The sequence below is a fragment of the Triplophysa dalaica genome, chromosome 8, assembly GCF_015846415.1.
Source record: "Triplophysa dalaica isolate WHDGS20190420 chromosome 8, ASM1584641v1, whole genome shotgun sequence".
Taxonomy (NCBI): domain Eukaryota; kingdom Metazoa; phylum Chordata; class Actinopteri; order Cypriniformes; family Nemacheilidae; genus Triplophysa; species Triplophysa dalaica.
Window position 1 is genome coordinate 22,889,512 of NC_079549.1, and position 22,659 is coordinate 22,912,170.

Sequence of the window (22,659 nt, forward strand, 5' to 3'; positions counted from 1 at the left end):
TATTATAAATAATAATTCCTCACATTTATATAGCGCTTCTCTGGGTACTGGGGGGAATCTCCCCAAGCATCACCAATGTGCAGCATCCACCCCAGCTCATTGGTGGAGAGGAGACAGAGTTACGAAGCCTATAAGTACATATGGGGATCATAAGGAGGCCATGATGTCAAGAGGCGAATGGGCCAATTTGGGACTTTTTATGACCACAGAGAGTCAGAACCTCGGTTTAACGTCTCATCCGAAGGACGGAAATTTGTTTCTTGAAGTTTCCTTTTTCATATAAAATACAGAATTTTTTAAGTCATAACAATTAACATAAAATAAATAAATACAATACATTCACTATCATATTAACGTTTATTTAAAAAAAAGAAATAAAAAGTGTATTTACATCAATGACGGACCTTGACTGATTTCTAAAAATAAGGTTTCCTCACATCTTCCGTGTTCTGGATGTGAATGTTTTCTTCTACGAACCATAGCAGACATGAAACAGCTTGAGAATGAGGTGAATCTGCGCCTAATGCTGGTCTACTGGATATTTCACATCTTGACCATTTTCTTGTAAACAGTGATGAGAAGAGATCTCATGCGAGTTTCTGCTTCAACAGTTCAGTCCAGCGGCCGTGAAAGAACCGTCTCATAGTGTGTCCCGCCCGCCCGATGTCCGAATGATCCTCGTTGAATCTCTCACAGTTATCAAACACCAAGTTCACATCAATAATGAAGGTCTCAAGATTCAGGTACCTGCAAAGACAGTAAAGAAACATCAAACAAATCGTTTTATTTTGGGGTTAAATGTGTGGTTCTGCTTCCAGGCTACTACTTACTGGCTGTTGGTGAGTTTGTCTCTGATAGTGGAGAAGTCCATTGGCTTCCTGATCACCTTGCGATATCCCGGGACAGATTTGGGATCGACGGGTCTCATGAATGGCCAGGCGTCCTGATGGCTCTCCAGCTCGGCCAATAGAATTCTGATAAGCAGTAAGGGATCGGTTTTATTTGATTCGTATGCTTATGCGCTGTACGTTGCCAAAAAAATAAATGAAATGCAATTCAGACTTAAGGTCTGAAAACATCCGTCAGACAGTGATGAGATACCTGCAGATGGTCACATCTTTACTGTTGTCTCTGGCTGTCGTGACTTGCTTCACACACTCGACTGGGCCTGTGGATGGATCTTCCGTCTTTCTCTTTTTCGCTTCCTTTGTCACTTTACTGGGAGAGCTGCTGGCACGGCCCGACTCGTCCTCTGAGGTTCCTCCAGTCGCAGATGCTTTTCCGTCACGTTTGACCTCGCTGTGTTTCTTCAGCTCTTCACTTGAACGGTTCGAGGGCTTTCTGCTCTTCAGGGACCGACGGTTTGCCTGCACGGAGCAAAACACTGTTACCTGAGAGAGCAAAAGCTCCACACACACACGTTAAGACTCTCCACGGAGAAGCCGAAAGCTTTATGGAACACGTGTTAATCCATAATTATCATTCCTTCAAATCTCATTGACACTTCAAACTCAAAATGGCACATTTGGTCGCAATGAGTATCGCATCACCAACGGCGAACCATAGTCTCACGTGTCATGAAAATGATCAAGGAACGTTTGACTGCAGTAAACATGAGAACAGAGGAGATTTGAGAGGTGTGATGAACGCATAACTGCCTCTTTAATTGTGTAGAAAAGGCAAGAAAGGGTGGAACAATATAAGGATGAATTAGATTTTCTATAATGTGCAGACTCACTCGGGACACGCAGGCTGGACAGAACCAGTCTCCTGATGGGATGCCGGTGATTTTGGGTTTGTGACAGTAGGTGTGGCAGCTTCCATCACAACCGTCACACAGCAGAAGAAGATCCTCATTCTCCCCCATATTGCATATCTGACAGTCCTGAACAGAAGAGAAAATATCAGTTTCAGGTTGTCAGACGTGTGTTCATATGTGATGCATCAGGCAAACTTCATGTGTTCTGTACAGCTTTAGCTTACAAATACAATGTATTTTTTTATACTAAATAATACTTCTCCTATACTTTTATACTACGTGTGAAATGTGGTCAAGTATGTGATGACTTCGGCACTTACAGTACATCTACGGAAAAATTAAGAGACCTTTTCAGAGACCTTTTTATTATTTGAAAATTCCAAATAATGCCTAAATTACTAAGAATATTTCAACCAAATTTCTTATAAAACATTGGGTCTCATTTACTAAAAGATTCTTTTGTATTTACACGCACATTTGAACTTCTCACGAATTCACAACACGTGCGTACGCACATACATTCGTGCTTAACCTCGTCACTCAAGTCAAAAACCCCGTTCGACGCTGTCTACACACACGCTCTCGCATGTAATTCTGGAGAAACATTGTGTAACATTTTTTCAGACCTCAAATACAGCAAAACAAATTCATTATCACTTTTAAGCACTACAAGAGTCATATTTCTACATGTATTTAGAAAAAGTTAAACAATTCTTCTTTATGTGATAACCTGGATTTTCTTCACAGTATTCACGTGTCTTGTCATTCTATCAGTCTTTCACATTGCTGTTGGAAGACTTTGGACAAATGAAATGAAAATTTGCGATGGTCTCTAAATTATTTTCCGCGGCTGTAGTTTGGACGATCGAATCACAAAACATTTGGGATCTGGTTCACACCTGTGAATGTGCCTATGGAAGTTGCTTTAGATACATGAAAGAGCATGTGACACTTATCTGACGCTGCGTGACACTCACCACCTTTATGATGAATTTGTCCCAGGCAATAGACTTGTGTAACTGCTGGATGCACATGGAGAGCTGACTCGAGCTCCGCACCTCACCCAGAGCTTGACGCCACTGTTTCAGACCTGGAGATAGATCCTCCTCGACCCTGCCAGAGCACAGAGGAAACGAGAGAGACCGAGAACATGACAATGACAGTTTAGAAAAACAGTTTTTTCACTCATTAGCTGAGTGTTTGTTTTAGACTCTATATGTGAGCGTCTCTGAATAAATAACATGACATGATCAATAACTCAATTGCTGATCGAGAAACCACAGTGTTCAAGTTGGGGGAGCACAGACAACATTCAAATGATATATGTAAGTCCCTATTTTGGTTTCCTATTTTTTATCTGAGGCGGACATCTTTTATAAAACTCAAAAATAACAATTATGTCATCATTTATTCACCCTCATTGTCATTCCAAACCTGTATGACTTTCTTTCTTCTATGTTACAGTAAAGAAGGTATTTGGAGAAATGTCTCTGTGGTTTTGTGTTCTTGGAAGTCAATAGAGGTCAGAGTGTTGTTTATTTGACAGCGTTCAAGAACTAAGTGAAAAATGACTTACCCGTCCTCATCATCTCCAGCAGGTGAGGGTGCAGATGGTGCGGTCACCGTACCCGTGTGACTCATTCTGATCTGAACACCGCTGTTTAATGGACTCTTCAGGTATCTTCGTTCAATGTTTCTCTCCAGCTCTTCCAGACGCATCACCGCTATATCTAGAGGGTTGTTTGCACGACGCACGATGCCATGGTCAGATCTGTCATCTGATTGGTTGTTCTCTATGACAGGTTTGTGCTCGTGGTACACCAGGTGTTCACTGTGTGATTGTGCTGCTGGGGGCATCCAGCCCTGTCAAACAGGTAAAAAACTTTTGATATTGTGCTGTGACATGTTTCTGTAAGAAAAAGGCATTTTTTATTTTGTACATATTTTAAACAACGCTATTTGTGCTGTCAAGAAAAAAAATACCTTATGGTACTGCCGTGGTTTGAGAAGATGCTATTCTTTAAAATGTTTTAAAGTTCACTACCGGTCAAAAGTTTTTGAACAAATTCTCACGTTTGTGTTCACGTTTTTTCCACATTTTGAAATAATAATAAACTCATCAAAATTACAAAACAAAACTTTATTTTGGGAATTAGTAAAAAACTAATTAAAACATTTCATCATCTCGCAGATATGTGCAAAAAGAATGTTGTCTTGTCCTTTTATTAAGCATTAAGATGCTTTTTAAACAATATTAAAGGAGTTCCCATCTTCTCTGGGCTCTTATTGGCTGTTCTTTCTTTAGTCAAAGTCATTCATTTCAAAAACATTTTATTAAATCAAATGTCTTTAAAAAAATATTTATGTTTGCAAAACGACATTTTTGTTTACTAAACTAATTTCAGAAATTAGGCAACACCTTCAGATCTAAAAGTTTTATTTAATAATAATAGACATTACACTCTAGCGTACAAAAACTTTTGACCGGCAGTCTATTTTGTAAATATAATTCAGTCAATCTATTCATTCTGATGTATTTGTGATAATACTGCTGGAGATATAATATAAAGGGAATTAAAGCACTTTTTATCGGGCTATTAAGTTTCCTAAAGAGCGTCATTAGACTAAGAGACTCATGAGTATAAGAGCAGAGAGTTTTAGTAATGCTTGTCATTTAAATGTCAGTAGCCCTGCCAATAAAGTTTGTTTCATTCAAAAGACTTATTCACTTTAAAGTGATGTATAAAAAGGAGATTCAAACGTTCTTCATTCATAAACATTCATAAAAGTCTCATGTTTTGGTAAACACAGACTACTTCGGAAGACGTAAACAACGCTGGTCCAGAAGAACTTACCGTTACAGTTTTTCACTACACATACATTTGAACAAAACACAAAGACATTTACACCAACCAACAAGAACATTTACAACTGAATCAAAATGTTAAACAAATATCTTTATTTGTTTTTATTATATACCGTATATACACATTTTGCATATAAATAACAACCCAAATAAATATCATTTATTTATTTATTTATTTAATCTGGTGTCTACATTTGAGCATTTTGATGTTTTTGTGCTTGCTTGACAGCTTCTGGTCGGCAAACACTTTACTATAATAACAGCAAGAGCTACACAAACATTCATCACTTTAGACTTGTGATTTCTAAAGTTTTAAAAATGGAATCTCATAATGGATCACAAAGGCAATACCTTGACCTGCAGGTTGGCAGAAGTGACTCTAAGTTCGAGCTCCTCGACCTGCTGCAGGACACCGATGTCTACGTCCATGACCTGTTCATCCACACACCAGCTGTAGACGGTCTCCTCAGAGATCTGATGCTTCTCCAGCTCAGAGGATTCGATGACAGTCACTGTTTAAACACTGAGCATGAGAACATTTTAAACATCACCTACAGAGATGCAAACAAAGATCACGACTTACCATCTCTGTTCTTCGCACAGAGCTGAGAGATATAAACCATGTGTTTCTGAAGCTGTTTCTGCAGGGCTCTCTCCCGGATCCCACGGGAATGACACGCTTTCTCTATCGAACGCAACTCACCGATGTCTGTCACCCTCCACCAGCCGCTCAGCATCTCTACAACACACAAGACATTTTCACATTTCAACATTTAAGCATCTGGCAACTTACAGTGCATTTAAGCGTGTTTGATCCACAGGCTACAAAGTCAACAGATTTCTATCCATGAGGATTTTTTACAGAACGAAAAAGAGTTTTAAATGACATATTATGAAGCTTTTAACATTTGTGTCCTTTATTTTCATCATTTTGTCATTGACTGTAGTTTGGCACAGGTACTGTTCTGTACTTAGCACCATCTAGTGGTCACGTTTTGTTACAGCTCCTACATTTTATTTATTTTTATTATGTGAAAACAGCTGAAATAATTTTTACAAATTATAAATAAATAACTGTTTTCGACATAACCCCGATCCTACATAATGTAGAAAACATAATGTAACTTTGATATCTTTAATTTGGACTAAGATAAGCCATTAAATACATTCAAATAAGTGACATTACCGCTTGAAATCAAACTTGACCTCAAAACCAGATACTGAGACTATGAATGGAGATGTGTTTCCAGTCTTACCCTTAGGAACAGGATGAGGTAATGGGTAATCCTGATGTTTAGACATCTCAATAGCTGGTGATGGTGTGGACAGTGGATTCACTCCAGGAGATGTAGGGGAATCGCGCCTCCTGGTGTTCAAGAAGGGGTTAACATCTCTGCTGACCTCAGTGGGTGGATAAAGACCACCGAGAATGGGGGCCATGGAGACCCCAGAGGAGGAAACGTTCCCATTGGACCATGAACAGAAAGGCAGATCCATCACAGACATGCACGACTTCATCTGCACACAAGAGCAAAACATTCTGTTAATAACCCCATCAAAATGACATCTGAGTTGGACCACAACTTGGGAGCTTTAAACTGATCTTGAAACAAAAAGAAAAGATCGAAACATATAGCCGCTAAATTTTTTCCCAAACAAACACACAGACGGATACACACCCGCAGTGGCATTAATGAAGAGTTACTGATGCTCGCAGCGCTGTTGGGTCCTGAGACAGCAGGAGATGTGGCGGACGGGCATGGGACCCAACCACTAGAGGTTTGAGGTGAGGAAGATGAAGATGTTGAGAGAGGAAGAGTCGCGGGACCCTCCGTCAGAGACGAGCCGTCACACGGATAGCGCGGCAGCAGACTGAACCAATGAGAATTCCTCCCGGTCAGAACCTTGTGGAGCTGCTGGTTGGCATGCCTGAGGTAGGTGCTGGGAACTGAAGCGGGGCTGCTGGGTAATGCAGTCTGTTTCGTCTCATCCGACATCATGGCCACCTCCAGCAGCTTGCCGAGCTTGGAAAAGGAGCCGGGTTTCTGCAGGAACAGGTTGAGAGAATCCACTTCATTTAGAGAGGCGGGTTCATGTTTCACATCAGGCTGTGCGTTTAAACGGCTTTCTTTGGGCGTCTCCAACCGTTCTTCTTTCACTTGGATGAGAGAAGTGGTCTTCAACCTCTCCCTCTCTCTCTGCAACTCCTCCGGACCTTAAAGGGCACAGGGAAAAATGCACTGTAAAATACACACTTGTTCACTTTCTTCTTTGTTATTGCAGTAAAGGTATCCATGCAAACATGAAACCGTGATATCTCACCCTCGCTTCTCTCCGTGGCTTCCACAAACACCCCTCCACATTGAGGCAGCACCCAGTATCGGCGTTTGTACCGGTCCTGACCGAACATCACAGAGCCAAGCGAGTGAGACACTTCAAACAGCTTCCGGCGGACCTGACTCTGTTGCTACGGGAGACACAGGTGAGAATTGATACACATCCTGACACAAATAATACTTAACAGTTACATACAAGATTCTGTAAAATCCTGATCATTACATTAGCTGCAAGGCTATCTGAATCAAGCGACACATCATTTGCATTTTATTATTTTGGTGCATGACTTCATTCTTATTAAACATCTGAAGCATGAGATGATATTTTCTGTTGGTGAACATTAGGCTTTACATTTATTAAACCAACAACATTCCTTTTGTATGATTTCACAAGCAAATATAACGGCCAATAGGGAAACAAAAAAATACACATTTATTAAGTACATAATTCAAGTTAATTTTTCTTTCCTCATTGGCAGATGATTCAATCCCCCAAAAATAATGTATTTTATTCAATGTTTATCTACCTTGCTCAGCTTCTCGATCTGTTTTTCTAGCTCTTCAATACTTGAGGTTTGATTGCATTCCTCCTGCAAGATCAAGTCATTAAACAAAGAAACGTTAACTCTCATAATTTGCTTTCACTCATTATTAATCCTAATAATAAACCATTCATAATTTTGAAGATGCTTTACCTCCTCTTCACACGCATCGGCTTTCTTTCCTCTCTTCCCTCCATAATCCTCTTCATCATCTTCTCCCTGCTCCTCACTGTCCTCATCTTCCTCTTCATCATCATCTTCGCTCTCACCAGATTTGCGCTTGCGTTTGCGTCCCGTGGCAGGCGTGTTGAGAGTCTGACGCTCTTCCAACCCTCCGTTACTTTCTCTCTTTCCTGTCCTCTTAGAGTGAACTCTCTTCAACCTGAACAAAAAAAACAAAAAATAACTGTATTCAAACCTGGCACCATATCATAATGACATCATAGTTAACTGTTATCAAGGGCTGAGAAGAAATTCATAATAATAAGTAAAGAATAAATCATGTTTCTGGGCATCTGGAGATATTAAAATACTTGTATGATGTATGTGATGGTGTAAGCATCTTACTTTCGCAGGTTTCCCTCGACTAACCACTTTTCTCGTCGCAGGCTGGTCATACTGTCAATGTTTCGGTCTATCTCACTGTAAAAGGACAAAAGTAGAGAAAATCTCATTTGAAAAATGTGGAATATAATATTACGTACAGGCAGTATTACTATAATGTGTACGAGAGATATATATTATCAACACTTGTTAAAAACGGATAAAACTTTGGTCAATGTTTGCTTTATTTGATATCAGCTTTTTGTTTCTTTATGCATTTTTTATGGCCATTTTGACACATTATACGAAGTTGTAGGGTCATTAAAAGCAAATATCGTTTGACTATCCCTCCTAACCTGTTAGCTATTTTTTATTTGAAATGCAATATGCAAAATGGCAATGCAGTCTTCAAAATGACAATGTAATTGTGTATTTAAATATACATTAAGTGCAAAATGCATTAACATTAACAGGTAGAACATTTGGGATTGCCTTTCATTTACACACATTGCGTTGGGTGTTACAAAATTCAATGTGGACTTGAAAATGCATTTCGAACTGGCCACGCCCCCTCCCCGATACAGCGTTTTAAACATATTTATATATATATATTTATAACGTATTAAAACTAGTGTAGGTACAGACGAAATTGAATTTTTATTTTCACTTTGCACTTAAGTTGAACATATGTTACTTAAAATGTATATTTAAATACACAATTGCATTGTCTTTTTTTTACGTAACATTGCCATGTTGCGTATTGCATTAAAAATTGAAAATAGCTACCAGTATGCTTCCATACCCTTCTGGTCACTACTGCAAATATACTGTTGTAAGACTACATCGGGTGATTAAATTGTAGGAATGAAAAGACGTTCTTATCACCTGATGACACTCTTGCTGCAGGTCAGCTCATTGGCCAGGAAGGCCAGTATAGAAGCTTTCTGTGAGGGTGTGTGTGCTTGGAAAGCTTTGGTCTTCAAGCTCTCGGCTAACGGTGCGAAATCCGTCTGTCCACACTGAGCCTCCATATAAATCTGTAGCACCTCTGAAACATTGTCCCGATCGAGTCTGACATTAGTCACATGGTCTCCAAGAGCCGTCTTAACCTAAACACGTCCGAACCGAGAAGAAGATTACATTATGAGAGATATGGATGTGAATTAAGACATTCAAAGAGAATATTAGAGCAAACAATCAAGTCACAAAGCTGGACGTGTGTGTGTGCATCCAGTCACCCTGTATCCAGGAGGGAGTCCGGGGTCACATAAAGCTGCAGACAGCATCCGCACCAGCAGGTCTTGGATGAGGGTCATGTGGTCTCCTACGTTCAGCAGCCCGGCCTGGAGCACAGCGAGTGACGGCACTTCAGCGCTGATGTCAAAACCCAGAACCTTCCCAAAACAACGGAGGAACTGCATCACCATCAGACAGTCTGCAAAACATACTCCCGGCAAGACGAGACCTGGAATCCGTGACAGCGCTGGTAGAGGCTGAAAGAGAGAGAGAGAGGTACAGATCAAGCTTTCTTCAGACATGTTAGGTTAGTCGTTTAAATGACTGTTTGCATTCTCAAATACAAAACTGAAATCAAGCTTTGAGAAAATTTAAGGAGGATCAGCGATAGTCACTTTTTTGCTTCTTTTAATTTGGTGCTTCTCACTTCCTTTCCTTCATTATGAATGCACCAAAGAGTGGTCAAGAAATGATTTGAAAATCTACGCTTTTGTTTTCTGCGGACGAGAGTCATACAGGCATGAAATGAGATTGGAGCTAACGGTGAACACGGTGCACATTTTCGGGTGAACTGTCTCTTTAAGCCGTCGACTTATAAAGCAGGCGGGTGAGCTGCCGTGATGTGATTCACCTCGTGATCAGACAGACACATGTCTTCATTGGGTTTGTTGAGCTCTCTGCTCATCTCCAGCTCCAGCCGTCTGAGCTCCTGTCTGCGCTGCTTATTTATCCTCTTCTCATCTCGTTTCTCCTGCTTCACACGCTCCTTCTCCTGAAGTGACGAATCAGAGGAGCTAACAAGTTAGGGGTAGTTTGTTATCCCGATTATTACACGGCTAATATATATTATCAATGAGAAAATATAGACGTGAAATGTGAATTTGATATATTAGAGAGGTGGAGGAGAATAGAACCTCAGCTTTCTTTCTGGCCTCCATCGTCTTCATCAGCATCACATGCTGCCGATGCCTCTCGCGTTCCTACAACACCACAAACATCAGCACAGAGAGACAGAATGAGACGGAAAGAAAGTACACAAAAAAGGTATAGCTTCATCAACACTGGAAACACACAATCCTATAAATTAAACACAAATGAAAATTCTACAACATCTTGCAACTGACATACAGATCACAGCTCTATTCAAAACCTAGTAAACTTCTTCAAGACTTAATTAGACAGAATAAATTATATTTAAAGACAATATACTGTATATTATGCAGCGTTTGAATATGTCTATGATGCCATATGTGCACTAAGTTTTGGGGCCTGTTTGTCTTTCTCAAGTTCAAGCATGCAGCAAAGCAATGCAGAGCATCATGCAGACGCACAAAACAACTTCATCACAATCAGCTGAATGTAAACATACCCATACCATATCTAGTCTATGTCTCTCCAACTCCTGGTAGAGAGAGTTGGCAAAAGAATTATGAAGACAGGAGAAAACAAAATCAATGTACAACATCCTATTAAGTAAATGCAAAAAATATATATTTTAATGCAAATCCATATGCGGACAGTTCTTATTATATTGTTCCCCAAAAAATGCTTACAGGTTAGAAACACAAGTGTGAAGGAAAAAATAAAAATGTTTGAATATTCCTTTAGAATAACATTTAAAAACAAAGAGGCAGGATTTGTTTATGGAGTGTTTTAGAGGCAGGAGATTGAAAGAAGATCTGATACCTGGAGCTTTAGAATGACGGCCTGCTGTCTGCGCAACTCCTTCTCCTTCACACAGAGATAAAATAAATGAAAACCCAAATATTTCCATTACTGAGACGGAAAGCGAAGAAAATGCCAAAGAGAAATATTGAAAGAGGAGGAGATGCAGATGGTTTCCTCCTTTTATTTCCTCATCATATTGCAGCCGCTGGGTTTTGATTGACAGGCGCATTTTCAGGGCACATGAATGTTAACGTCAAATCAAAATAATACAGAATATCACAGCGTTTTCATTTGAATGCGATCTGCGAGTGTGTGTCACAGAAACACTGCGCTGCCCCACTGTCACAAATATCTGTCGATCACAAAACGTCTCAATTTTAAACCGTAAAAAATACATTTGGTTTGAAAAACGCAAACCTTCATTCGTTTCTCGGCTTCTAGCATCCTGGCATTGGCAGCTTCTTCCTTCCTCTTTCGTTTTGCCTGTAAATATCAATAAATTAATTTAAAAAAATGATATAAGGATATATTGTATGAACTACTGATTCTCTTCATAAGTACCTCCAGGATTTGCTGAGCACGGAACTCCTTCTCCATACGGATCTGCTGGATTCTTTTGATCTTCTCCTGTGAAATGCGAGCGAATTAATTCTGGCCTGGATTTTTGTTCACAATAGACCAGTAAGATTTATTAAGAAAGTAAATACAGTGAATAAAGACCTGCTGTTTCAAAACCTTCATGTGTTCTTTCTGTTTCTTTCTCTCTTCTGCCTGCATGATGGCTGGAAATTCAGAGGAGATGATGAGAGAGTAAATATCCATTCACACCAAGAATGATAACTGTAATAAATTACTTATTTTATTAATTCTAAGCTTATGAGATTTACTGATTACTGAAGATGGCGCGGTCCAAGCGCTAAAAGATGCCAAATCTTGTCAAACTAAGTCGGCATATGACATTGTTCAAACCATATGACCCCTTTAAATTTAGAGGGCTTTCACAGTTATCGTCCTTGTGAATAAACAAAAGAAACGTCTGAAGAAAGATCAAGTTCATCTCTTACCCTGTTGTCTCCGGGCCTCTTTAGCTGCCCGTGCCAGCGCCTGTTTCTCCAGTTTACGAATCAGCTTCATCTGAGCTGCTTGCCGTGCTATTTCTGCTAGATTCAGAAAATCTTGAATACTAATTCATCAACAAGCCAACAATAAAAACATCCAGTGAAGATGCAACAGCAATCTGTTTTTTTAAGTTTGCAAATACATTTTGCATAATAGAAATAGTTGATAAAAAATGTTAATTGTTCTGTTTATTTCAGTTCTAGGTTCTAACAGAGCAGATATAAGTTTATAACGTTAACAATGTAACAATGTTATCACAAAGGTGTGTTGGTTTGTGTTTGAGAAAGGTCAGCGGTACCCTGAGCCTCCAGTCTGCGCAGCAGTTTGACCTCTGAGACACTGAGACCATCAGCTTTACTCTCATCAACCCCACAGACTCTCCTGCTGGAGTGAGACGGGCTAACAGCGGGGACATCCGAGCGCTCGGGGTTCCTGGGACGACCCCGTCGACCTTCCATCGCCAGGATACGACTGACGACCTCCTCCTCCTTCAGCAAGTACCACTGCGCCCCCTGAAAAAGGTCAAAATACTTTCATGTAAAAAAAAACATGCCAAGCTGTACATATTAGAGATGGTCAGGATCCGTAAAGGAACAAAACACATAGAAGAAATCACCTGAGGTCCATCTCTGGCTTCATAAAAGTCGCCAACCTTTATTTTAGCACTGAAGCAAAAATGATCGCGAGTGATGTCACTGATTCCATGTTTGGACAGATACTGTGTGCGATAAAACAAAAACGTTTAAAGGTGCAAATCCGTTACTTTTCTCTCCATATCACCATACTTTGTTACTTTCCTTATGTGGATTGAAATCAAATGAGATCAAACTGACACACAAAACAAAAAGTTTTTCTAAACTGTTTTTTATCTCTTGTTTTTCTTCCGATAAATCTAGAAAATTACAAAACAGACTTTTGTAGACTTTTGGACCACCTTGCATGGAAGCATTATATCAACCACCTTGTAGTAATAATTGCACGTCTTGCCTTCATAACGTCAGGATACTGTTTGATCTTCCTGCCGCATGGAGCGTAATACGCCACCACCCCCCGTAACCGTCCACATGTGTTTGTGATGCGCGTCTCTCTCTGCCATCTGAAAAAAAGAGTTTGGGTAACACTTTCCTTGAAGCATGTATGTGTAATGCATTATAAAAGTAGTTTTATAGCATTGTAATGAACCTTTTAATGCATTGTTATGTCTTATAAATCCTTTTTATTACAGTTAATACATTATAACACTTAGGAATTCATTGTTAAACTACACATTTTAAATTGATTATACTTCTTTACAACTACATATAATGCATTACAACACACATTATGAAGAATTACAATGCATTTTACACTTTAATAACTCTTTGTAATGCATTACACATGCATGCCTCAAGGAAAGTGTTACCAGAGTTTTCATGACCTTTGAGACCGACAGAAATCTTTTGAAACATGCAGGGGATAATGCACGCTCAGCAGGTCACCAGATGTTACATATTATTAATTTTATGAACCTCACTCTCTCTCTCTTCCAGCTGAAATACAAAAGGTCCTCACCAAACGTTTCCATGATAAAAGCTCACGATTTTCTACAATGTTTAAGAGAGGTGATGCTAAAGTTGCAGATCCCTCATTTGCAGACACCTTCTGGGGATCATGTGTTTGTTCTTTTATATCATTGACTCAAAGAAAACAAGAGTTTGCAAACATCCTGCAGAACCCACCCATATTCCAGAGGTTTCCGAAGCGCAGTCTCATCCGTGACTCTTCTTCTTTTCCCTGACAACATCAGATGAGAATAACAGAAAGTTTAAAGAGGTCACATGCTGTTTCATACATTCTGACTTAGTTGCACTGTTAATCGTGCTGGCTTCTCAAGCTTAACATGGTCAACTTGTCAAAAAACTAGTTGGATGTACGACATAGTATTTCTGTGATCGATTCACTCTGCCAGGGTTCGTACAGGTTACCGAAAGTTTTTTCGAACATGGATTCCCGTTTCGTAACAAGGTTTCTTATAGAGTGTTCCCAGTATAAGCGACTTGAGCGAATGAATCGGGCTATTCGCGCGTAGTTGGACGCTTGATCATTTTGAGTTTGCTTCACTTCAGATGCGAATTCGCGTCATGGGGAGGGGCTTCTGGCAGACGTCTCCAGTCTCGTATATATATATACAGTATATAGCTCAAATTGTGTAAAGATCATTTTTTACAACTTACCAGAGTGTCCGACCTCCTCACTCACTTTCTTCCAAGCAAGATCCTTTTTATTCATGTTTCGATAAAATTAAGAGGTATCGTACAGCTCCAGGTCTCCACATACAGCGACGATGATTTCTCCAACATTGTTGTTTTGGGATTTCTGCCATAATCCCGTCACTACTAGAGCAAGCTCCTGATGGTTATCACGGTGCGAATATTCGCCAATTTCCGATTTTTTTAACTTCGCACGAATCACCCGTTACGCGCGTCAAACACCCGAAACGCTCAATTCGCGTCTTTCTGGCTGCCTCATTCACACGAATCGTGCCGCAGGATTTCCTATCGCGTCTTTGCATTGACTTAATATAAAAATCACTTGCACTTAACACTTCATTCGCGTTCGGTGGGAACAACATTAGTCCCTTTTTTGACAATTCTGACTGACATCATGATCAAACACATGAAAACTGTGAGGAAAATTAATCAAGTAAAAATTTTAAATAAATCTATTGTAAAATATAAATGCTTTTTTAAAATAACTCAAAAATAAATCATCAACGAAATAGTCAAGAAAAATCATAACCAATCGATGTCAGATGTCCAATAAACACGTCTCTTAATAAAATGATGCAATTTGTATTAAAAACCAGTAAAACACACTTTTACATTACCTGGGGGTGTGGCCACACTGTCAGAGGTGAGGGTTGAGTTGTGATTGGTTGGTTCTCTAATGGTGCTCACAATAGTAGGCACTCCTACAGCAGGGGTCTTGTGGACCTGTAGATTGAGAGGGACGGGGCTGGTGGTCCGGCCTAATGATGTGTCTAGCGAAGATGAAAAGGGTTTGAGAGGCATTCTTTCAACTTCCATATCTGAGTCCACATCTTCATGTTTGGCATCATCTTCATCGTCAGAATCGCTGTCTAAATTACTGTCTGAATCTAAAGAGGACAAAAGAATCGAGCCATGAATGTGTGATTTCATATGTGTGGACTTGTTTCCACTAATCTTTTACTCATTGACCGTCAAGGATCACTTGTTTTTGACCATTGAAAATGGGTACAATTTGACAACTCGTGCATGGAGCCACACTGATGTTCCCATATCTCTGGGATGGTACAAAGTAGGGTCTTATAAATTAAGTTACCAAAAGCCAAGTATGTTACAATCCAGAATCTAAAAGGAAATTAGGATATCTTTAAAACTTCCTGAGGTACAATCATGCAAACTTTGAAAAAAGAACACTAAACGCACTTTTTCTCATTTTTGGACACTCACCATTGGCATGTAATACAACGAGGATTGTTGAAGTCATAGTTTCACATAGGTTCATAAAATACCTACCAATATAAAAATATAAAAATAAAATAATAAGGCTGTCGTCCTTTTCACTCCCTGTAATTTGGCGTAAAACGTTTGATTAAAATTGTCATTTTGGCCCCGGTCGACAAAATAGTAGATTGTTCTGTAAATACTTATTCATGCCATTTCATTATTGCTTTTTATCATCCATTTATGCGTTTCTTTCTCCAGAAAAAGAATCATACCAATCAAAATCTTTAACCGGAGACCTTCTGTTGAGATACCCTGACCCATTAGTTTTGAATAATCCCAACCCTTAATACTGACCTGACAGACTGTCGTTTGTAACATCATTTTCCTCGTCCATTAATGAGTCTTCAGAGTCATTACTGCTGGCGAGATCTGACTCCGCCCCTCTGAATTGACCCATTGGCGTCTCCCTCCCTCTCTTAACCTCTCCCCTCCCTGATTTACAACCGTTTCCACCGCTAGCTGCTGAGGTTAAAGCAGACGAGGTGAAGGTCCGACCCATTTCCACGGGTTCTGTCGAGGTCTGCCAGGTCCCCGTCGTGCTGAGGTTGACGGGGCTGTTGACGGCCAGTAGAGGTTTTTCAGGGGTGCGAGAGTTTTGCGATCGAGGTTTGGTTATAAGGGCCAGAGGAGCGTCCTGAACGCCGTTGGGATGGTGGCTCTCCATAGGAAGTAATGGGAGGAAGAGATGGTTGAAGAACGATTTCTGACTGTTCTGTGATTCAAGAGTCTGACTGAAAGATGGTGATGAGATTTTCGTCTGTGCACCTCTGAGTGCTGAGGATAAGGCTTGCTTCATGGGCTCCTGAGGTAGAAATGACTGAAGGATGTTGATAGAAAAAGGGAAAGAGAGCGAGAGATGGACAGATGCAATTACTTCATCAGTCTTTTATTTCAGACTCATTTCAATGAATTGTAAACAACGAATCCCCCCAAACGTGGAACACATTATGTGACTATATAATATATATTTATAATCTTATGTAAGAGTTATTGTATAATAGAAATGTCACATCTTAAGTAGTTTATGAGTTATTGTTTTTATTATAAAGAAGAAGATAAACCGTCAATCAACACCTGTAAAAAGCTACATAAAATAATGGTTGGGAGAAAACTACATAGTATGAATTTCAAAACTCCACACTTTTAAGAAACGTGTTGTCACCTGTCTGAGTTTGCTGAAGTTCAAGAGGGTCTCGTCGAGGTAATTCCTGCCTGATTTGATGTTATCCGACTGGAGAGACGGGGCTCTTGAGGAGGGTGACCGAGAGGCCGGTACGGGAGAAGAAGAGACTGAGTGACACTTCGGTGATGGGGTGAGAGAAGAAGATTTTGGAGAGGAAGAGAGTGAGAGAGGGTTTGGTGATGGGGTGACAGAAACGGGTTTTGGAGAGGAGTGAGAGAGCAATGTAGGCGACGGGACGTCCCGGTCTTTGAACGACTGTGTGACAAGTCCAAGTGGATTTGTGCTGGTTGGTAAACCCGTAGCCTGGATCACACTGGTGTGTTTGCCGGGGACGTGTGAAGGTCTGAAGACCTGGAAGAGCAGAGGGTTTGATTCCATGTGTGTTGAGTTGAAAGAAAGACGGTCCCTGGCATCCAACACTGGTGAATGATGATTCTTCTTTGTTTCTGTCTGCATTTCCCCCTGAATGATGAAATGAACCAGTTCATTATTTACTTCTTTAGAAAGAACTGAATTGTAAGATAATAATCAGACTTCCCATGTCGACTAAAAACGCAAAACTCACATTTTTTGGTAAACAAGGACGCAAAGTCACCAAGTAAATAAAATATTATATTACTTTTAACTCGATCACATTTTTGACATTTTGTTTTTAAATCAAAGTTCACCTAAATATGACATTGACTCATCATTTACTGACCCTCAGATAGTCCCAAACCTGTACAAATGTCTTTGTTCTCTTAAACACAAAAAAAGATATTATGACTAATGTCAGTAACCAAACAGATCTCATATCAGTATTTATGGCACTAAATGGGGATGAGATCTATTTGGTTACTCATATTCTTCCAAATATCTTCCTATGTGTTCAGCAAAACAAATAGATTTGTACAGGTTTAGAACAACTTGAGGGTGAATACTTGGGTGTACTGTCCCTTTAAAGTTTTTCAAAATAGTAGTTTATAGTATAAACCAACAAAACCACAAACCTTCTTCATCCCTCTTAGATCTTTTGCACATTCAGATTCCACACTATCATCAGTCTGATCATCATCATCGTCATCATCGTCATCCTCCAAGTCATCGGAGTCAGAGCTGTGTAGAGCTTCACTCGAGCTGTCAGAGGTGGATGCCGATTGGCTGTCGTGGATAAGGTTGTTTGATGGTGATTGGCTGTCAGTCTTGAAGGAAACAACTGGCAGTTTTCTGCAAAGCTTCTGTAAGCATGAGCAATGTCAGTCAACACAGTCATCTACAATTTACAGTTATTCATGTCATTTGTTGCTATCATTTATATCATAATTATTTTCTTTTTATATCATTCTGTGGTGATTCCTATTTATTTAGTTTTAAATGAGCTGTAATCTTTACCCCTTTAGTCTTGAGTCTGGTCCTGTCCTTCAGGTGGTTTACGGCTGGTTTTGGGATTCTGGTTTGATCTGAAGCGGTGAGGACTGGAGAGGGTGCGGAGGAGACCGGGCTTGACTTTCCTTTTCCATTGACCGAACCATTCAGTCCTGTTTTTATAAAAACACAATAGATTACGATACGATTTTGTCAGTATACAAAACTTTGTGTTCCGAAGGCTGTCTACAGAAAATGAAGGCATAATTTCATTAATTTGAGATATTGTACTATTGCACTGTTTTCTGCATTTCAGCTTTGTGAATAAAACAATGTGCATAAAGAAAAGAACTAGCCTTTATATACAAAACTGTGTTATATTATAAGTGTGTAATGTTTCTGTGTATTGTTTGTGGGTGGGACACGTGAATGCAGTTTAGTAGATTTTGAAACAATTTTTTCGGATTTCCCGATTTGGAAAACATTAATGTGAGTGTGACATGTCTGTGAAACCTGTGAGAATTACATCCCATTAAATTCATTTCACGAGCACAGCATAGGTGTAAATTGATTTATACGTGTCAAAAATGATGGAACCGGGAACAGAGTTATTATAGTTTTGATATTAGTTTTCTTTTATATTAGTTTTTTGTTATTATATCAATTTTATTTAAAGTTTTAGTAATTTTGGTATATGTTTTTTTCCCATTTTATAATTTATTTGATTTTTTTATGTTGCTACTGTATATAAGATTAATTCATTTTTGTTTTTGTTTATTATTGTTATTTTAGTGCTTTAAACTTATTTCAGTTTATTTTTGAGGCAACGTAAAGAAATTTCATTTAATTAAAGTTTTTCCAATAATTTTAAGGTCAACATTTTATTGGATTTTAATGAGAATAAGCCTTTTCAATGTTTAAATATGAGTAAACTAATATAACATTGACCATGAACAGTAAATTCTGTGAAATACCATCATGGTTTTTCTGTTCTGAAGTGATGTCACAACAGTTCACTATGAATGCTTTACTTTATATACGGTATAAGATGTCATACATTCATTCAGTTCAAATTAAACCAAAAGTACAGAATTAGTTATGTAGTTCAACATTTGGAGCACACCCCTAAATAAAACTTAAAAAGGTTATTCACAAGGATGCCAGAGAAGAACCATTTTTGGTTCCGCCAAGAACCTTCAGTCACAGGTTTTTCTGAACTTTTTATAGTCTGAAGAACCTCAATAAAGAACCTTTACAAAAATATTCTTCATGAAACAACTTGAATGATGTTTTAAAATGCTTTTTATGAGAGATTCTTCATGCACCTTGAGCAGGAGTAAATGTGTCCTTACTGGCAGCTCTGGACTGGATGAGATTCTGCTCTTGGTTTAGTGACGGCATGCTAAACAATGCTGGCAGACCCAGAAGATGAGGAAATAAAACAGCTGACCCTTGACCCTGAGCATCGGCAGTACGCCACCAATCTAAGAAAAGAGAGCAGCACAGAAAATGTTCAAAAGTTTTCTTGTAGGTTTATCTGCTATAAATGCAGAATCATTTCACATTATAGGCAACAAACAAAAACATGCAGATGCAAAACATTCCTAAAATATTGTGTAGTTACATGGGAACCCAATTAATCTATATTAATCATTGTTCATAGTCGCTGTATCAATTACAATAGACATAAGTGTCTCACCTTTCCCTAAAGTGTCTATAAACATTCAAATTTATCCTCAACTGTGGTATTGCATCTAAACAACATCATTAATTCTTTGTGAACAAACAGATCTTCAAACACACGGTGGGCAGAGTGGCTCCATCCATCCGTCCATGTTGTGATTAGAAAGCTGTGCTTCACGTGTGTGTGTGTGCTTGTGTAGTTCGTAACAGTGCAGAACACCATGGTATCAAATCCTCTTTCCTTGCAGACTTTCATTATACTGAAGACGATAAATCTAAAGCAGACACCACACATTATTTCCACAAGAGCTCGTCTCCTGTGTGCGCCTCCCACATCCAAGACACACAGCTGCACAAACAAGACTCTAAATAACCACTTTATGACAAATAATAAACCTTCCGTGGCCTACATAGAACACACATGCAAGTACAAATACATATAACAACCTCAGAAGCGTCGCTTTCGGCTATCAAAAATGTGTTTTCAAGTGTTGTTTGGTGGCGCAAACTGAAGTTTGAGGCTTTTATTGATGTCACAGCGTCAGTGTGCGCTGGTGGCCTGATGGAGTGTGCACTAAAGGTGATACATGCCACTCCAGTGAGTTTACAGGAAGAGTTTAAAGTAAACAGCAGGAAAAACCAGATAATCTAAATGCTGAGAAAATCGCTTTTAAAGTTGTTCAAATGAAGTCCTTAGCATGGCATGTTATGCAAAATAAAAAGTTTTGATATATTTGAACCCTGAGCTCATGATTGAGCAGACACATGATGCATGCTCGGGTCATCCATCCCCCGTTTTAGCCCCGCCAAAAAAAATCCTACACAGAGAAATGGTATAAAACTGTTTAAATGTTTTATTCCTGTTTGTTATGTGATTCAGCAATACATTTCTAACATCTCTAGCAATTCTCAGAATTCTCTTTACCCGAACTTTAATATCCTAATGATTTTTGGCATAAAAGAAAAATGGATAATTTTGACTGATACAATGTTAAACAAATTGTGGTCCAGGGTCACAAATCATTATTATTGGTCACATTTCATATTTGTTTTGGGGTTTGGCCTATATATAATCAACGATAATCATTAAAAAGAGCTGGGCAACTTCGACAACTCTGTGTTTAAATAAAAAATAAAATAAAAACTTTTGGAGATACAAGGTCCAATAGCGACAATAATTCAAAAAATCTAATTTATTGTAAACATATAACCATTTAGTCCTGAAATTACAGTAAAACTACTGTAATTTGCATGCTCTTGTGGCTCATCACTTTGTCTTATTACACTTTTACGGTACCAACCCTGCAGGGCGAGACTTTTTTTTTCTAGCGAGGCTAGATTTTTAAATGTCTAAGCAGACTTTTACCTGGTAAAGCTCCCAGATGAGAGCGAGCGGAAAGAGCCACGGACATCCCCAGAGTTCCCAGGCCTCCAAACTCAGATCGGACAGAAGCAGAGGAGTGATGCATCATGGGAAAAACCCCAGAAACCGAAGAAACTCCCAAGCCTTGATTGCCAAGCATTCCAAACAAATGCCCTGAGAGAAACATTCACCAAAAATCACAAGAATCACATCATGCGTGAATCACTGATAAAGCCCATCGAGAGATGTTCATTAGGGGCTGTCCATCAATTAAAAAACGACATAAAATGAATTACTTGATATGCAAATGAATGTACCGCATGAATGGCATCTGAATATTTGCTGTTAAAAATGAGACAACATTGAAGCAGACAACAATACTAAAAAGACACCGAACACACAAAAGTGGGAAATTTAGAGGGCTGTGGTGTCTAAGGTGGCATTACTTTATGAATAACATCTATGTATACATTAATGATGTATTCTTAATTAATTTTCTAAATTAAAAAAAGATCACTTATCTTATCACTATATTATTGGGTTGTGCAACATGCATAAATCAGAAGCTCTTTACAGTCTCTGCTGAAGAGGACTGATGTATTTTTTTAAAGTCATTTACTGTTAAAGCTCCCGCGGGATTCGCTGAGGATAGAGGAAGACAAAAGCAGAACGCAGGAAAAACTCTCTTCAGGTTCCCAACAACCGTTACACAAAACACAAAGACAAATCCTCACTTTGAATGTCATTCTAATGAGCTGCATATTTAGCGTCAGCTCCTCTGAGGCCCGGCCCGTCGACACAGGACGAGACGCTGAATATAAATGGTTGAAAAGATCCGCAAAAAGGCTGGTTAGCAACCCCCCCACCCCCCGATGACATCTGCAAATAGCCTTTAAATATTAATGCACTCCACTCTTCAGAATAATCAAATCCTCCCGGCCGTCCAAGAGGTTCGAGAAATAAAACAAAGACTTTCACGAGATGCTTTTGTCTGTCATTAACTCATAGTGAGATTTTTAAATTGTTCAAAAATTATGTTTTTTATTATGCTATCATGTTTGATTGTGTTTTATTAGTTAGCTGTATTTTTGTTTGTTTGTTATTATGGCTCAAATCAAAACAAACCAAATGCAGTTTGATTGATATCAATTGGAATGCACCAAAAAACATGTTTTTGTTAACAATGTTCAAAACGGGTTTATCTCATTTTGGAATTAAACTCTTCATTTGTTTTAAGTTATAATTCATGAACGATCTTACAACATCTTTCCAAACTAGGAAATTTCCAGTTAACGTCAAGCTTTTCATGTAAGTCAGTAGAATGTTTTCTAAAAAAATTACAATAATAAAAGTGTGTAAAAAACAAAAATATAGAAACAGATCTGTAAAATTGTAAGTCTTAATCCAAAGCTCATATCCAAAGTTCACAAATGATGGAGCACACCTCCCTTACAAAAAAAGGGACCATAGGTTTACAACAGTAACCA

The 22,659-nt window shown here is 38.9% G+C and overlaps 1 protein-coding gene across 4 annotated transcripts in view; it reads right to left on the reverse strand.

Annotated features, from left to right (window-relative positions):
• Positions 1-343: 343 nt before the first annotated feature.
• LOC130427743 (bromodomain adjacent to zinc finger domain protein 2B) overlaps positions 344-22,659 on the reverse strand; it is a 33,769-nt gene continuing 11,453 nt past the window's right edge. For 2 of the 4 annotated variants that reach the window (XM_056755384.1, XM_056755383.1), the window contains 35 exons: positions 21,176-21,346; positions 19,452-19,610; positions 18,154-18,299; positions 17,772-17,999; positions 16,762-17,244; positions 15,894-16,416; positions 14,936-15,205; positions 13,788-13,842; positions 13,057-13,165; positions 12,686-12,787; positions 12,368-12,581; positions 12,015-12,107; positions 11,671-11,732; positions 11,512-11,577; positions 11,368-11,433; positions 10,969-11,013; positions 10,658-10,684; positions 10,197-10,262; positions 9,914-10,054; positions 9,285-9,539; positions 8,932-9,155; positions 8,071-8,145; positions 7,657-7,885; positions 7,489-7,551; positions 6,948-7,092; positions 6,305-6,840; positions 5,882-6,143; positions 5,209-5,364; positions 4,977-5,137; positions 3,336-3,622; positions 2,737-2,872; positions 1,739-1,885; positions 1,102-1,367; positions 831-974; positions 344-747 (listed from right to left, as the gene is read on the reverse strand). In XM_056755384.1, the coding sequence (XP_056611362.1) occupies positions 588-747; positions 831-974; positions 1,102-1,367; positions 1,739-1,885; positions 2,737-2,872; positions 3,336-3,622; positions 4,977-5,137; positions 5,209-5,364; positions 5,882-6,143; positions 6,305-6,840; positions 6,948-7,092; positions 7,489-7,551; positions 7,657-7,885; positions 8,071-8,145; positions 8,932-9,155; positions 9,285-9,539; positions 9,914-10,054; positions 10,197-10,262; positions 10,658-10,684; positions 10,969-11,013; positions 11,368-11,433; positions 11,512-11,577; positions 11,671-11,732; positions 12,015-12,107; positions 12,368-12,581; positions 12,686-12,787; positions 13,057-13,165; positions 13,788-13,842; positions 14,936-15,205; positions 15,894-16,416; positions 16,762-17,244; positions 17,772-17,999; positions 18,154-18,299; positions 19,452-19,610; positions 21,176-21,346 (6,272 nt within the window). In that variant the 3' untranslated portion in view covers positions 344-587. The remainder of the gene's footprint in view (positions 748-830; positions 975-1,101; positions 1,368-1,738; positions 1,886-2,736; positions 2,873-3,335; positions 3,623-4,976; positions 5,138-5,208; positions 5,365-5,881; positions 6,144-6,304; positions 6,841-6,947; positions 7,093-7,488; positions 7,552-7,656; positions 7,886-8,070; positions 8,146-8,931; positions 9,156-9,284; positions 9,540-9,913; positions 10,055-10,196; positions 10,263-10,657; positions 10,685-10,968; positions 11,014-11,367; positions 11,434-11,511; positions 11,578-11,670; positions 11,733-12,014; positions 12,108-12,367; positions 12,582-12,685; positions 12,788-13,056; positions 13,166-13,787; positions 13,843-14,935; positions 15,206-15,893; positions 16,417-16,761; positions 17,245-17,771; positions 18,000-18,153; positions 18,300-19,451; positions 19,611-21,175; positions 21,347-22,659) is intronic. The other 2 variants (XM_056755386.1, XM_056755385.1) reach the window with 2 other exon arrangements.